A 16,658-nucleotide genomic window follows, 5' to 3' on the forward strand; every position below is an offset into this window, starting at 1 on the left:
GGAGAGGAGAGAGAGAGAGCAAACTTATTCCTCCACCACACACACAATAACAAAAGTTCCCCCTCATGTTGGCCACGCGAGCGACTCCGGTGCGCGCGCGCCCCCCTTACACACTCACATCTATACACATGCACACACGCGTTTTTTCTCTCTCTCCTTTTTTTAATCTCAGCTCGAAGAATGAGAAGAAGAAGGGGAGACCGAAATGGAAAAGCAGGAGTCCAGCCCCTCGACTCGTTTACCTCACCACACACGGCTCTGCCAAGGAATGTTTTCTTTAGTCTTTTGAGTCGATTCAAAGCATCAAATTCTTCCCACAACCAGAAATACCAAAATGTAGGGAGTGTGTGTGTGCAGGGAAGGAAAGAGGGAGGAAGAAGAGAAGAAGGAGGAGGAGGGGTGTAAACAATTAACTGAGTCAGGGTTTGATCCCAAACATTCTCTCTCCTTTATCTGTTTTAGAACATTTGAATCAACTCCACTCTGATTTTCTTGGTCGATTTTTTTTTTAGCTAAAACTTCTCAAGACGCTGAAAACAAAGACTTTTGTCCAGTGAGGCAACAGCTGGAGGGATCAATTGAGCCACATGTCATGAACATCCTGTCAGAAGGAAATCTGGCGTGTGGAGGTTGTTCCAAACATTTTGGATCAGATGAGACGATCTCCTGAAACACCTCATTCAAATAACTGGAAGGAAACTGTTGTATGATATTTAAATAACCAAAAAGCCAACAAAAAAGTCTTTTAATTTGACCTTTTTTTTAAGTTTATGACCTTAAAAGTTGCTCTCTTTAAACTGAGTAATTTCTCAAATATTTTAACTTTAAAAAGCAGATCTTCAGTCGAACCCTCAACAGGTTATCTGACTGTTTTCCCCTCCGCATGCAGCAGCCACAGTTTTCTTTTTTCACTTCTTATTTGGTCGAAATACTTTCACACGTCTCCATTTTGCCCTCTTATATTAACGCTGTGTGTGCTGCGCTGCTGCGGGGTTAAAAAAAGAGGAGGCTGTTGGGGTACTTGCATGGGATCCCATTGTGGAGAGCCGGGCCAGATTGGGAGGTGAAGTCGGGGAGGTGGAGGAGGAGGGGGCCATTTGCATGTTATTACCATAGCATGTGTCAGGCCGTATATAACAGGCTGCAGGCGGCCTTGGCTGGAGACAGACGCACAGTTCACAGTGAGGAAAGACATTAGGAGGAAGAAGGAAGCATGTTGGATCAGTGACAAATCCGTCCTTGGGTTAGACCAAGACCTTCACACAAAAAGCTTCTTCCTAAAATTTGTCACTTTTATTCACAGAAACAAAACAAGGAACCATCTTTTCTCTCTTTACGCACTGGATTATAACGGAACCGGAGGACTTCTCTGCTTTTTTAACACCACTACGCGAACTCGCACAAGTTCACACATATTCTTCTGTGATTTTTATTTTGAAGGTTTGGGATTTACCCTTTTTCTGCTCCTCGGGACATGAGTGAGAGCGGCGTGGCTGACAGCGGCAGCAGTTGATGAGAGAAGCCCGTGAGCGGACAGAAACGTGCTCAATGCATCTTCCTCAGAGGGATTGAACAGGAGGAGGCACCCTGAGGACACGCCGAGCCCCGAGACTTTTTATTTTATTTATTTATTATTTATTATGTATTTATTTAATATGGGGCGCGCCATCCTGCTGACTCTCACCGTCATGTCCATGTTGCTGTGCCAGGTAAGATTCTGATTCTCTATTTCTTCCAAACAATGAACCATCACCCCCTCCCCTCCCTCCCCTCCCTCATCCACAAGCGGCACTAGTTAATGATAAGTTGCTTTTCCTCCGCAGGGGTTTTGTTCGGGAGTTTTTGAGCTGAAGCTGCAGGAGTTCCTGAACAAGAAGGGAGTACAGGGCAACAAAAACTGCTGTAAGGGAGGCCTGACTTCGTCTTTCCAGCAGCAGTGCGAGTGTCAAACCTTCTTCAGGATCTGTCTCAAGCACTACCAGCCCAACGCCTCCCCGGAGCCCCCGTGCACATACGGCGGCGCTGTGACGCCCGTGCTCGGCTCCAACTCGTTCCAGGTCCCCGATGTCATCCCGGAGAACTCCTTCACCAACCCCATCAGGATTAACTTCGGCTTCACGTGGCCGGTAAGTGCAGCCATTCATGCTCGTTTCATTAGAGCACACATCAACGCGGCAAAATCGCGCCCTTTTTGTTGTTAAATCCGTGCGTAAAAACGCGCAAATGGCACGATTTGTGACCGCGTCTTTAGAGCTGAGAAAGCATTCAGTTTCCAGGTGTTTAGTTTCACCGGATCAGGTTAGGCCGACAGTTTGCACTCAGCACAGCGGCTGTATGGCACAATCGCCTCGGGCCTTTGCTTGATGTTATCGCCACACACACTCCGCTGGCCACCTGTCTCACGAAGCCATTTGTGTTCCCAGGGGACCTTCTCGCTGATCATTGAGGCATTACACACCGACTCCAAAGAGGACCTCTCCACAGGTAGGAAATAAACACCCTTCCCTTTTCAATTTTTAACACATTCACGCACTTTCACATCCATTTAACCCCTCACTTTCCGCCTCCACATGTGCACTTCAGAGAACCCAGACCGCGTCATCAGCACCATGACCACACAGAGGCATCTGACGGTGGGAGACGAGTGGTCCCAGGACCTGCACACGGGCGGCAGGACGGAGCTCAAGTACTCCTATCGGTTCGTGTGCGATGAGCACTACTACGGGGACGGCTGCTCGGTGTTCTGCCGGCCCAGAGACGACGCCTTCGGCCACTTCACCTGTGGAGAGCGCGGGGAGATTGTGTGCGACGCCGGGTGGAAGGGACAGTACTGCACTGAGCGTGAGTAACCAAACTTTAGTTATCGTGTTGGAAGCATGAGAAGATGTGTGTTTGAGGTGCTTAAAACTTGAAGGAATAATCTTGAAATATATTTAAGGCACAAATAAAACGTCCACATTGGGCACAGAGGATGTGATTTGTTATAAAACTCCTAACAGTTGCTTTAAACTTGACTTAAAAAGATAATTAAGGTGTAAGTTTTTGTACATGTAAAGTGTAATAAGTATGTTTCTGAGTTGGGTCTGTAATCAGATCCCCTGAGTGCCGTTAGAAGGCAACTTGTGCGTAAACACCGCTCGCCACCCCCTCCTTCTCCCCCCACACGCACACACACACACGACCACTTGATTTATTCTAAGGAAAGTTTTTGGGAATAATCTCACGCGTGCCATAAATTTACATGCTACCTTCCGATTCGTTACTCTCGGAGTGGGCCGGGCGCTGATTGGCCGAGGCGGGGGAGGTATTGTTTGAAGTGGGCAGCTGCCGGCAGAGAGGAGACAATGGAGCAGCTGTCGCGCACTGGCAACACACTCGCCAGCTGTCCACTCTTATCTGCCCCAATCCGAGACATTAAGGGGAGTGTGTGAGTGTGTGTGTGCGCACAGAATGAATAAAAGAGTTTTGACCCGCAGCGAAGAAGAAAAAAAGAGGGTGGTGGGGTGGGTTGTGGGGGTCTGAGTGTGTGAGTGTGTGTGTACGCTCACATTCACACACTCCCTCCTTTGTCTCAGGACTATGTTAAGCAGAAAATTCTTCCACGGTGATAAGGAGATTGAGTTTAAGGTAACAGCTAATGGGTTTAGGAGCCCCTCCTTGCTCTTATTTTAATGACTTTCTTGGGATTTAGGTGATACGTTTATACGTTCAAGGGAAAAAAAAAAGAAAGAACCTGTTTTTGATTTGTTTTCTTGCCTCAATGTGTCTAAAAAGCGTGTTTTCTTTCCTGCACAGCGATCTGCCTGCCAGGCTGCGACGAAGAACACGGCTTCTGTGAGAAACCCGGAGAGTGCAAGTAAGTTTTGCAGTTCACTGGGGCATTAATTAATTAGTGGGACACATGAGGTAATGTGAGTGGACTGACCGGTGTTTCCCTCCTAATTGGACAACAACAACAGGTGCAGAGTGGGATTCAAAGGCCGCTACTGCGACGAGTGCATCCGTTACCCAGGCTGCCTGCACGGGACCTGCCAGCAGCCCTGGCAGTGCAACTGTCAGGAGGGCTGGGGGGGACTCTTCTGCAACCAAGGTGAGGAGAGACGGGAGGTAGCTGTTGATTAAGGGGCAGAAAGGAAAGGAACCTGAAAGCAGGGCGAGGGTTAAAAGACGTCTAGGTGTTGAGGTTGAAACTGGAGTTTGGACGAAAAGCCACTGAAAGACCTCTAAAAACAAACCTTACAACCAAATTTCGCCTCACTTTCACCTGTCGCCTTTTGACCCGAAAGTTGCCAAATCACTGTTCCTGGGTTTGACTTCATTTGAACTTCCTTAATCCATGCTCACTGGCAAGGCTCAGATAGGGAATTGAAAGTTGACAATGAGCTCTTCAGGCCAAGTTTTAGGAAGTTCTACGCAGAATCGTTTTCAATTTCTTCTTTGAAAACTGTTGAGTAAAGTCAGAAGTGTACTTTAGGCCAAGTTTTACAGCGCAGGATCTTTCTCCTCTCTCTGGAGTTTCGACTTTGAAAACTGCAAGTAAAGTTTAAAAGTCTGAAGAGAGACGGAGACTGCAGAACATAAAAGGCATCAACACTGTAGTCAAAGCAACAACAACAGAGCAGCAGTTGTCAGGAGATGAACAGCGAGGACAGGAGGCCTTACAGGCACAGGAAACAAAAACCCCTGGAAGCCGAGAGAAAGAGTCAAGTGTGCCCCGAGGACAAAAAGACATTCTGTCGCTGCTGCTGTTGTCCCGCCATGTGTTGTGCTGTGGCTAATCCACATGTGCTGCTGTGTCTCTCCAGATCTCAACTACTGCACTCACCACAAGCCCTGCATGAATGGAGCCACTTGTAGCAACACTGGCCAGGGCAGCTACACCTGTTCCTGCAAGCCGGGCTTCACTGGGGCCAGCTGTGAGATCCAGGTCAACGAATGCGCTGGAAACCCCTGTCGCAACGGAGGGAGCTGCACTGTAAGTGCTGTTTGGTCTTCTTGAATTAACAATATCCTGTGAACTGTCCCTTGTGTCCTTTTTCTTCCATCTTTTCTGCTTCTTCCGATGCCAAACAGATTCACCATGTAGAGACTCAAAAGACTTTCCTGCAGCTGCAGTTGCGAGACAGATCTTGATGTCAAGCCTGTTCTATTTTTTCCCCTGACAGGATTTGGAAAACACATATACCTGCACTTGCCCTCACGGTTTCTATGGCAACAACTGCGAGCTGAGTGCCATGACGTGTGCTGACGGGCCCTGCTCCAACGGCGGTCGCTGTGCTGACAATCCCGACGGAGGATACTTCTGCCAGTGCCCCACAGGTTACGCTGGGTTTAACTGCGAGAAGAAGATTGACCACTGCACCTCCGGCCCCTGCTCCAACGGTAAGAGTGACCGGATGAGTGGGCGCTGTAATCCCGTAGAATCTGTCTTTATTCTTGGAGATTCATAGAAAGAACTCAGTGTGCCAAGCACAAGACAAAGTATGTCTTTCCAAAGTATGAACCAAACATTAATGCTGACCTGTATCTCTGCTCTCAGGTGCCCGTTGTGTGGATCTCGTCAACTCCTACCTGTGTCAGTGTCCTGATGGATTCACTGGCATGAACTGCGACCTTACCGGGGATGAGTGTTCGATGTACCCTTGCCAAAACGGTGGGACGTGCCAGGAAGGTCCGAACGGCTACACCTGCACCTGCCCTCCAGGATACACCGGCCGCAACTGCAGCTCCCCAATCAGCCGCTGTGAACACAACCCTTGCCACAACGGTGCCACCTGCCACGAGCGAAACAGCCGCTACGTCTGTGCTTGTGTTCCCGGCTACGGTGGCAGAAACTGCCAGTTCTTGCTTCCAGAGCATGCGGCGATCCGTGGGTCAGAGGTTCCCTGGATGGCAGTTGGGTCTGGTGTGGCCCTGGTGCTGCTGCTGCTAGCAGGCTGCGCAGTACTTGTTGGATTTTTCCGATCAAAAGCCCAGCGCGGCAGTCCAGTAGAAACCGTTGGAGAGGGAGAGACAATAAACAACCTGACCAACAACTGTCACCGCAGTGACAGGGACCTGGCAGTCAGCGTGTTGCCGACACCAGGCGTCAAAAATATCAACAAGAAGATGGACTTCTGCAGCGCTGACCCTGATGAAGGGTCCTCACCTGGGAGGAGCAGCTACAAGAGTCGGCATCCGCCTGCAGACTACAACCTCGTACACGAGGTCAACTACGAGCAGGCGGCTAAAGAGGCCATGCTGGAGGCGGCCTGCGAGGACAAGTGCCAATCCCTAGACTCGTTTGAGTTTGAGGAGAAACGCAGCAAACGTTTAAAATGGTAAATATTACTATAAGGTCACTGAAAAGTCCCTCAAACATTGAGGCTGCCAAGATGATGAAGCTAACGAGGTTATTCTTTCTCTCCTAAAGCGATGCATCAGAAAAGAAAGCCCCAGAAATGTCTGCATGTGCGGACACCAAGTACAAATCTGTGTTTGTGATGTCAGAGGAGAAGGACGAATGTATAATTGCAACTGAGGTAAGTTTTGTTTTGCTTTGTGTGACGTGTCAGTTCAAAAAGAACTCTGTCTGTGATCATGTGGCCAACAAACACTAAGGTTTCCTGTCTTTCTGTGTCTCTCCAGGTGTAACGAGCCACCAATGGGCTGCCCGTTGCTCATTTAGTCTATGGGAGAGTTTTTATACTCCTTCAGATGCTGCTCTAAACCCTAGGGGGAGGTGTCCCGCCTTGAGACTGCTGCTGATACTGAGACGTTTAACTGATATTCAGAGTGAGCTGGTTCTCTACTGGAAAATAAGCGCAGGCAGCGGCGGCCTGTGGGATAAGAACTGGCGGGGTAAAAAAGAAATAGAAGTTTACGGTTGAAAGTAAACTGCCACTTAGCTTTCTGTTCTGCCTTTTATCGGGGAGTGGGGGTAAAAAGATAAAATATAAACGGACACTGTCTCGGGGCGGTATCGTGCGACGCTACGATTTTTTGTTTTTGCAACATTTGCACCCAGGCCTTTTCTCTAACCCACACGCCGTTGCTGAGCGCAGGAACTGCATCAAACGGTGGATGTTTGGCCATACTGGCCTGTTCTTCATGAGGCTGTTCACATGGGCTGTGCACCCATCGCTGCACCTGTGAAGACTGTATGTATACTTGATCACTGTGTTAACTGAAGTGCGTTTTCTTCCCTAAGCCCTCCAAACCATTTATGACATAGTATTGTTCATTTTTTCGTTTCTTTCCGGGACATGAAAACTTTTGTCTTAATTAAAATAAAATGTTGCTTTTTGATACAGATTGTCCTTTTTGTAAAATAAAGAAAAAAATCAAGAAAAAAGTTTAAAATTATGATTTAATTTAAGTTAATTTAAGGATTTGTGTTATTTTTATTTTGTATTGTATATTTGTGATGTTTGTGTTATGATTATTTAAGTTGCTTTTTTTAATGATGATATTTGCAAAGGCACTTCAGGTCAATGGGACTTTTTTTAAGAAAATGTTATTTAAGAGGGATTGTACTGTACAAATTGTTATGTTACCGTCTCCTTTACCGTTTTTGAATGAAGGAATTAGCCAAGACTATTTTTCCAAATAAATATTGCTAAACATGAAATCTTAATTGCGTCCAACTTTTGTTTTGTCCATCTGCAAGCACTGTGAAAAACACTTCTTTAGGGCTCTGTGAGCAAAGTTAATCAGTAACATCTGTTGTCTTCCCCTGGCGACCCCATAGTGGGCTTTTCTATGCCGACACTGTTGGCTACTGCCAGAAGTTGAAAGTGTCTCCCTGGAGACTGGAGAGGGGGCCTATTCATAAAAAACAATGTCCCTACGCTAGATTTACCACTCCTATTTCTCCTCCTAAAGACCGAGTCAGGTAATTCATGGCTCTAAAATTCAGATCAATGTAGAGAAACGCCTCCTGGACGTCCGACTCTTTGGGTTTTCCACCCTTCCCGTTTCCAGCTATTATCAGCAGCTTTTACTTCTTACTTCTGTAAAGTTTTGTCGCAAGCATATAAGAGAGAAAAACTTTCCAGTCTACATTTCGATTTTTTCAACCTCTCTTTCTTAATTGCCCGACAAAGACGCTGATTGTTTTTAGACACAAATAACTGTAAATCATCAGCCCGGTAGAGGTGGCCTCCGGAGGGGTTTATAACCCCGCGGCATTATGGGAACAGACTTCAGCAGACAATGATGGAATTGACAATGGGGCACACAAAAGGCCACCCTTGGGAGAGGCTGCGTGTCCCTCGGCATGCTGGGAGAAAGAGAGTAACAGGAACAGATGTTGTTGAGTAACAGATGCCTTCTGGCCAGAGTTCAGCCGCGACCAGCCAGACCTTCAAAGGCCCGGTGGCAGGAACAACACACGAAAAGAATATCTATGGGCCATCAAGAAAAGAACAGACAGCTTTTATATTGTCCTGATGAATTTGTTGGGATTTTGAGAAATGGAAGAGATAGGGGAACACCTCGGAGGACTTTTGTGTGGAGCGGTGAATACAGACAAAGAAACTACAGTACAGCCGAGGGAGCACGACAAACATCAATAAACTGAGAAGAAAAGGAAAGTTTTAAGTATTGAAAGAATACACATCAGGAATTTAGCAGCTTTTTAAAAAAAACAAAACACAAGAGTAACTAATGTTGAATTACACAGAGAAACTAACCGGATCCGCTACTCCAGCAACTCCTTTGTTCTGCAAGGTGAAATGACTGTTTTTGTCAATGGAGTCTGGTGGCTTTGAAGAGAGCGATTTAACAGCTGTTTCTGGTTTAATAAAAGGATTTTACTTTTTAACAAAGAGGTCTATCTCTGTAGGAATCCTTTCTGTACTGTTGGCAGACACTTCATTGACAATCTGAGCCTGTCGGTGGAAACAACAAGAACTTTGATCACCCTGAAAGATTATGTCAACTGGAGCAGGCCTTAAATGTTGTTTCATCTACATTATCCCTTATCAAATAAAGACATATTTACAACTTGCAACTTCTTATTTATTATAGTGTGTACCAATTATCTTTGTTGGAGCAGTTATGTTTTTTGTTGATCTCTTGGCAGCGGTAAGAGCTTTTTTTTTGAGTCATCAGCTACTTCTGTTCTTGTTATTAATAAATTGATTGACATATCTAACGAGAAGTTTTTTGCAGACACCGCAGCCACACGTACAAAATCAGACAAAACACACAAACGGAGCGTCAACAGTCTTCTTATTGATCCAAGTCAGGAAATAGTGAAAAAGGTCGCTCACAATTAGTTTCCAAAACCCAGAAATATTCAGTTTCTTATCACATAGAAAAGAGGTACAACCACTTCATTTCTAAATATAAATGTAAAATTATAAAATATAATATATAACTACAGACAGTTATTTGCAGGTTGTTGAAAATTGTCTGAGCTTAAACCTTATTTATAAGCTTCGACTAAGTGAAAATCAAATATGAAATACTCTGACATATCTGCAGTTAATTCAGTGTCTTCTATAAGCAAAGAGTCAATCAATAAAACATGAGATTATTAGATTTATTGATCACTGTGACAATAGTGTGTTTAAGCACTATTACTGTTTAAGTACAAAGTTAAGGCACTTGTAATTCACTAAGGGGCTTTATATTTCTACTTCATTTTTTAGAGGTGAAACTTTTAACAGCAATGCATTTAACATCCTTCCACAGTTACTTTTAATATTTTACATACACAATACCTTTTAAAAAGAATTACTAATTAATCTTTCTACTGGTGAGTAATATTATGGAAGCCCTGAGCGGAGATGCATTTTGTTTTCCCGTAAAAACGAGTTATTTCCAGTTACTTATTTATCTCCAGATAACAAAGCTGCACCGGCGTGATGATCATAACTTCCGCTCTGCAGGGAGGGTGATTGGCTGCAATCTGCCATCTTTAGAGGACCTGTACACCTCCAGGACCTTGAGGCGTGCAGGTAAGATTGTTGGCCGACCCCTCTCACCCCAGTCACAGACTCCTTGAGACCCTACTCTCTGGCAAGAGGCTGCGCTCCATCAGGACCAAAACCTCACCGACACAGGAACAGTTTCTTCCCTTCTGCTGCCAGCCTCGTCACCAAGGCCCCCCCGTGTGACTTGGACTCTCATCCAGCCCCTCAGTCACTCAACACTTAACGAGTGTTACGTCTGTAATTCAGACTATGCGTTATATTAATGCACACTGGACTTATATTGTCTATATGCTGCACTATTTTTAAATTAATACTGTAAACTTTGCACTGTTCAATATCCTGCACACCTGTACAGTTTTCAATCACACCTGTTGTACATATTTTGTACTATTTGTATTATACGTATTGCTTTTTATGTTTTTATTCTTATTGCCTATTTTTTGTCTTATTCTATTTAAGTCTTTTACTTAATTTTATTCTAGTTCTGTGTGAATTGTTCTGCACCAAAATCACCAAAGCAAATTCCTTGTATGTGTAAACCTACTTGGCAATAAACACCGATTCTGATTCTGACCTCCAGGCTGAACTTCCCTCCTCAGTGTGGGCGATGGCAGCACGATGTCCTGCTCTGTGACAGCAGTGAGCAGCCTGTTGGTCTGTTTTCTGCAGCGACAGAAAATGATCCCGTTAACACGAGAAAAGCAGCTTTGATATCCCGAGATAAATAAGTTGAGAACAGACAGAAATGACTCTTAATCACAGGAAATAAAGTGTATGGACGCATGTCCACTTAGGGCTTCCGTAGAAAATAGTTCCTAATGAATGAAAACTGATTCCCCCACTCACACATGAATGCATCAGTAATAATATTCCAAATGACTCCTATATTAAGAGTAATTTAAACTTTTGCTGACAATGCTTCAGAACCTTTCACTCAAGGGTCATTTTTAATACCAGACTTTTACATTAAAGGTTCCTTAAAGCACATGAATAAACTGAATTATTCCTCCACTAAGGCTGAAAACAAAAAACCACACACAGACATTTATTTAGTTCGCTGTGCGTGCTGAAATAAAGAAGTCGTGTTTGTACACATACCGAGCTCTGCAAGCGGACCTAACAGCTTGGACTGAGAAACACGCCAGTCATCAACAGGAAGTGTTCTTGGTTTCGATGGGAGGAAAATAGCGTCAACTTGTTCACCCGTTTTGGGAGAAAGCATTAGAATAAAAAGGAAATGCAAAGGTTTAAAAATACCGACATCACCACTCAGAGAGCTGAGGGGACTGCCCACGAACGTGACTCTGCAGTGATAAAGTTACAGGCGTTACCACGACTGCGAGAGTGATACTCAGATCATGGGAAAGTACATCCTCATCAGATCTTTAAAAAGGGACGACATTTATATTGGAAATAGCATCACAGGAATGAAGATGATGATGATGGTGAGATCTGTAAGAGGTCATAGGTCAAGAGCTCGCTCATAGCGTTGCAGGGACTCTGTGAGGATCTGGTTGAGGTGCTGTAACTGCTAAGTGTTTATTTTGCTTGTTTTGAATGTGCAAATTTATCACAGGCTTTTGAATATAGTCTAACCTGAAGTAATGATACTGTCTGTTTAAATATCTTTACATAAATAAAAACTTTATTAAGAAGAAAAAGAGCGAGCGAGGACTGTATACAGTATCTGGCACAATCAGGCGTCTCTGCAACCTAAAGGAGGAGTGATTGCCAAAAACTACAGAAGAGGGTTATGAAGGAGAGCAATGTAAACATCTGCGAGACTTTCTGACGATGGAGAGAACTCCAAGAGAGTCTGAGCCTGTGCGGAGGCGTCTGGGTAACATGTCAACGCCCACGTAGGAAAAAGGAAGTGTGGAGCATTTCAAAACACTGGCGTAGCTTGTCCTGCGTCATCGTTCGTTATGAAGCTTCGCTGGTTTGGCTTCTGAGTTCAAATATGTTAAACTTCCTGCAGAAAGGAAGTTAAAAATCCTAAGAAGGTTAACAAGTCAAAGAATGTAACGAAGCTTTACATGCAAACTTTAGGTATGAGAGTTTGCGATGCTTATGCTGCGCTCCAGAACACTCGGAAGTCGAGTTTTTTCCGACCTCTGACAAGAAAAATTGCTCTGGAATGCCACTGAAAGAGGTCCTACTTGTGAACGGAGCAGACACGACCCTTCAGCTACCCGTCCTTTGACTTCACAAGAATCAGATGTCTCACACAACAATGGCCACACCCACGGAGAGGCACATCGTTAATGGTAAACTATCAGCTGAAAAGCAACATAATAAATATATTGCCTGCATTTAACTGAACCAAATAGAAGCGAATCAGCACCGAGATTCCGTACAAAGTCGATGCAATGACGCGAGTAGATGCGAATTTGCGTCAGGCGGTGCAAATGATGCAAATGATCGGGACACGAATTTGTGAGTGGAAAAAATGTAACGTCCTCGGCGAGTTTGCAGCACGTGGCCATTGGTAACCATGGAGATAAGCCCCACTTCCTCTCACCATTCCAGAAGCGAAGGGCGAATATTCGCCTGTTATTTAAAAGCGAATTTTGATCCGGTGGTCAAACTCGCGTGAATAACGTGAGGCGATTATTTGCTTAGCGCTCGGTGTGAACGCAAAGTTACAACCCGAGTACTACCATATAGTAACACATGTTCTGCATGAAGGTTCTAATAAGAAATGTGGCCGATGTGATAAGCTAGCTGGTTACTTTAAATCAACTCTGAACGTTTTCTTCTCTGCACAAAAGTTATTCTGGAAAACGTTAAAAATGCAAAAATGAAGACTTGCTGAAGAATCATCAGTTCGTCACGGTCGGTCGTGCTTTGTATTTATGTTTGGCGTTTGGCGAGTTGTCGAGTTCCCAGTTGTCTGGCACGCAGCATTACTTACACACACACACACACACACACACACACACACACACACACACACACACACACACACACACACACACACACACACACACACACACACACACACACACACACACACACACACACACACACACTATACTGTAGATGAAAGAATCCAGGTCCGTGACGAGCAGCTGGCCTGAGAGCCATAGAAGACTTTTTATTTGGAGAAAGAAATCTTTGAAATCACTCATTTTTAAAATTCAATTAATTCATTGAGTACAACATCTAAGTTCTCAGAAAAAGTTAAAATCATGCCTTTCGTCTTTTTTATACATAAAAGATGTGGTTTTACGATGACAAGTGATTTTTTTTTTTTTTTTTATAAAATGACTGTTTCTTCTTCTGACATATTTAACCTCTGTTAAAGAAATATTAATGTAGAAAAACAATTATCAACTTCCCTCCCGATAAAACAAAGAAACAGAAGACAAGAAAAGGCATAACACAGTACGTTACAATGCGCTGACATGGCTTCAAAGCACACATATTACAGTACTGTACAAGGGTCCGCCTCAGACATATGCACCAAAACCACTTCCACTGCTGAGGATAGATCAAACCTCTGAAACAGCTCAACACTGCTTATTTACCAAACCCAGACCGCAGCATGGTGTTGGCAACTGGCAAATGAGGTAAATATTTCCAAAGAAGCACCAACGGTTTGGCGTTAAAAATTTTATATAGCTTATAAGCAACAGTGAGTTGGAGGAGTTTCAGTCCAGCTTCCCGTAAACTTTTCTTTCTCATCTTTTTTTTTTTTTTCATCCCCGACGCTGGCTGAAACAAACTGACTGAGTCTGCAAACTAATTTGCACTGTTCAGAGGCCAAAGAACGCACGCTGCCAAGCCCGCTCCCTGTAAATAAGCAGTTTTTCCACATTTAAATGGGACATCTTATGTCAATATTTAGTTTATAGTGACGTCCAGGCAGAAAGGATTTGGATCTCTGCTGGAGCCACTTTCTTTTTTAATCGAAATAAGTCTTGATTTCTTTTCATCAAATTATCTCATCACTCGCAAAGCTCAAAAATATTTCACTTGTTAGGGAGGTCATCTTATGAACCATGTCAATAAGAAGGCTCTTACAAAGCTTAAGTAAACTACTGAGTATCATATAATGCTTCGACTGACACACGTTAAGGAAAATGAGCAAAAAGCAGGGACACATAAGGTCTTTTTAAGATCACCTTTCAGGTGTAAATAAAAGGAAAACAAAAACAATCTTAGGCCAAATACTTTAGGGGACGACAACATCTACGTCTAAGTATAATGATGTGCAAACTTAACTGTGCATAGAGATCAAATTGTAATAAATATTAATGTGATAATTAAAATTATCACGAGTTTGACTTAGTCAAAACTTGTAGGGGTGATTGTACATTTTCATGATTAATTTAGTTTTACTAAAACGTTAAAAAGTTTTTTTTATAGTGCTGAGAGAAAAGCTTTTATTTTTATTTTTTTTAAGCAACAAACACTTCCCATGTATTATTAACCAGAGCCCCAAAAGACAAACACAACCAAACACTCAATAAAAATCCCAATAAAAATCATTGATTTGTCATAGTTATTCAACCAAGTTTAACTTCCTCCGAATGGCTCTTTTCACTTTAAGTTTTTTTTTTTTTTTTAAATGTTCTGCCTTATTTCTGCATCCAAGAATCACATGAGCAACAAATAACAAACTGAGCGTTATAGCGATGTACAGGAATTTTACATAGAAGTACTTTAGTAAGCTTTCAAAAAGTAAACGGATCTATCTTAGCTTTAGTTTTCACTGTTTCTTCGTTTGATGTAGCTTAAAAGATGAAGCATAATGCCTGTCTTTGGACCACCGAGGTAATTGTAGGTGTGTGTGTGTGTGTGTAAAACATGCTGAAATGTTTCCCAAACATTTCAAATGAGTAAATAGTGTTCCTCCGAGCCGTCAGAGGCTCGTCCTGGTTCGAGGTATATGATCCTGGGGCCGACCAGTGGCGCCTGTGGAAAATGTTTCAAAGCTGTCTGATGGATGATAGTGAATTTCATTCACACTGCTGTGCATCACGCCGCCGCCGCCTCCTCCTCCTCCTCCTCCTCCTCCTCCTCCTCCTCCCTCCCCTCCCTGCTGTAGTCTCACTCTGCTCCGACTACTTTCCTTCTTCATCGAATCATTCATCAACTACCCTCTTTGTCACCCTGGTTTTCTCCTGAATAGCGCCGAGTTTCATTCACATTCAATTCAGTTAATTCAGAAGTGCTTCTTTTTTTTCTTCTTTAATATTCAAAAGGGGGGAATGTTTTATAAAAAAATAGGGCTTTTAAGGTGCATTAAAATGAGTATGCATAATCAAAATCAATTGAGTTCATCTCCCGTTTAAACTACATCAAGCTTTGGGATATGTGCAAATGTTTGGTTCACATTTACAACTCTAAAAAGTGCGTCTTGGCCGAAATATTACTAGCACCATTATACCGAGGGTCTAATTTTCACTTTGTGTTCAGCCAGACACAACTTACCTTGGCAAACTGCTAACAGATACAATGTTAACCAAATTTATTACCTTCATAAGGTATTTGGAAAAGCTAATTCTATCATATTTAGAATATTTATAATGCTACATAATGAGGCCATACGGTTTAAATCTTTTTTTTAGCACAGAGGCTAAGAAAGAAACTAGCTAGCTTCTTAGCTAACCTAGCAAACTGACCAGGTGCCATGATTTCGTAAATAAGTTTGGATGTTTAAAAAGTACCAAAAGGAAGATTTAAAAAAAAGATGCCAATAGTTAGAGATTTAAATTTTACATCAGAACATGCAAAAGAACTCCCACTAAAGGTCAGAACTGAGGCTAAGAAAGAAACTAGCTACTTACTTAGCTGGCTAGTTAGCAAGCTAAAAGTGTGTCATTACTTTGTAAGAATGTTAGTATGGTTAAAAAGTACTTCAAGGAAGATAACAATAAAGGTGATCGTGAAAACACGCCAGCACAAAGGGTTAGAAAGAAACTAGCTAGATAGTTAGCTTGCTAGTTAGTAAGCCAAAAAGGTGCCATTATTTCTTAAGTATGTAAAAATGTACTTGAAGGAAGTGAGAATAAAGTCGGCCAAGAAAACAAGCTATCATAAGTTTGTTTTGACTTACAGATTCATTCATTTCATCTGCACATGCTAAGGGGCTAATGTCGCAGTAAAGGTTAGCACAGAGGTTAACAGCGAAACTAGCTAGCCACTTAGCTTGCTGGCTTGCAAACTGACATGGTGTTATTGTTTCCTAAGTGTGGTTAAAAATGACCAGAAGGACGACAACAATAAAGCTGACCAAGAAAACAAGCTGTCGTCAGCACAGGCTAGGAGCTAATTTCCCAGTAAAGGTCAGCAAAAAGGTTTAGAAGGAAACTAGCTTGATACTTAGCTTGCCAGTTAGCATGCCAACAAGGTGCCATTATTTCTACAGATAGTTCATATTTCATTGGAACATGCTAAGGAGCTAATGTCTCAGTGAAGGTCAGCACAGAGAAAGAAACTAGCTAGCTACTTAGCTTGTTGGATTGCAAGTTGACGTGGTACTATTGTTTAGTAAGTATGGTTAAAAATGACCAGAAGGACATTGACATAAAGCTGACCATGAAAACAAGCACATGCTAAGGAGCTAATTTCCCAGCAAAGGTCAGCAAAGAGGTTTAGAAGGAAACTAGCTAGATACTTAGCGTGTCAGTTAGCTTAGATAAGTTCCCACTTACAGATCATTCATATATTTATTAGAATATGCTAACTAGCTAACCTCAGAGCAAATGTAAGCACAGGGGGGAAGAAACA

The 16,658-nt window shown here is 43.1% G+C and overlaps 1 protein-coding gene across 1 annotated transcript; it reads left to right on the plus strand.

The window, feature by feature from the left end:
- The first annotated feature begins 1,609 nt into the window (after positions 1 to 1,609).
- On the plus strand, positions 1,610 to 7,269 carry dla (deltaA). The gene is made up of 11 exons (XM_069665768.1): positions 1,610 to 1,709; positions 1,824 to 2,126; positions 2,424 to 2,484; positions 2,584 to 2,841; positions 3,796 to 3,856; positions 3,960 to 4,090; positions 4,806 to 4,975; positions 5,166 to 5,382; positions 5,540 to 6,320; positions 6,413 to 6,521; positions 6,628 to 7,269. The coding sequence occupies exons 1-11, from the start codon at positions 1,641 to 1,643 to the stop codon at positions 6,631 to 6,633; spliced, it is 2,166 nt and encodes a 721-aa protein (XP_069521869.1). The 5' UTR covers positions 1,610 to 1,640; the 3' UTR covers positions 6,634 to 7,269.
- Positions 7,270 to 16,658: the final 9,389 nt, after the last annotated feature.

The sequence above is a fragment of the Semicossyphus pulcher genome, unplaced genomic scaffold (genome assembly GCF_022749685.1).
Source record: "Semicossyphus pulcher isolate SPU_LCO1_2020_fin unplaced genomic scaffold, fSemPul1.0.p SCAF_17, whole genome shotgun sequence".
NCBI classification, from domain to species: Eukaryota; Metazoa; Chordata; class Actinopteri; order Labriformes; family Labridae; genus Semicossyphus; species Semicossyphus pulcher.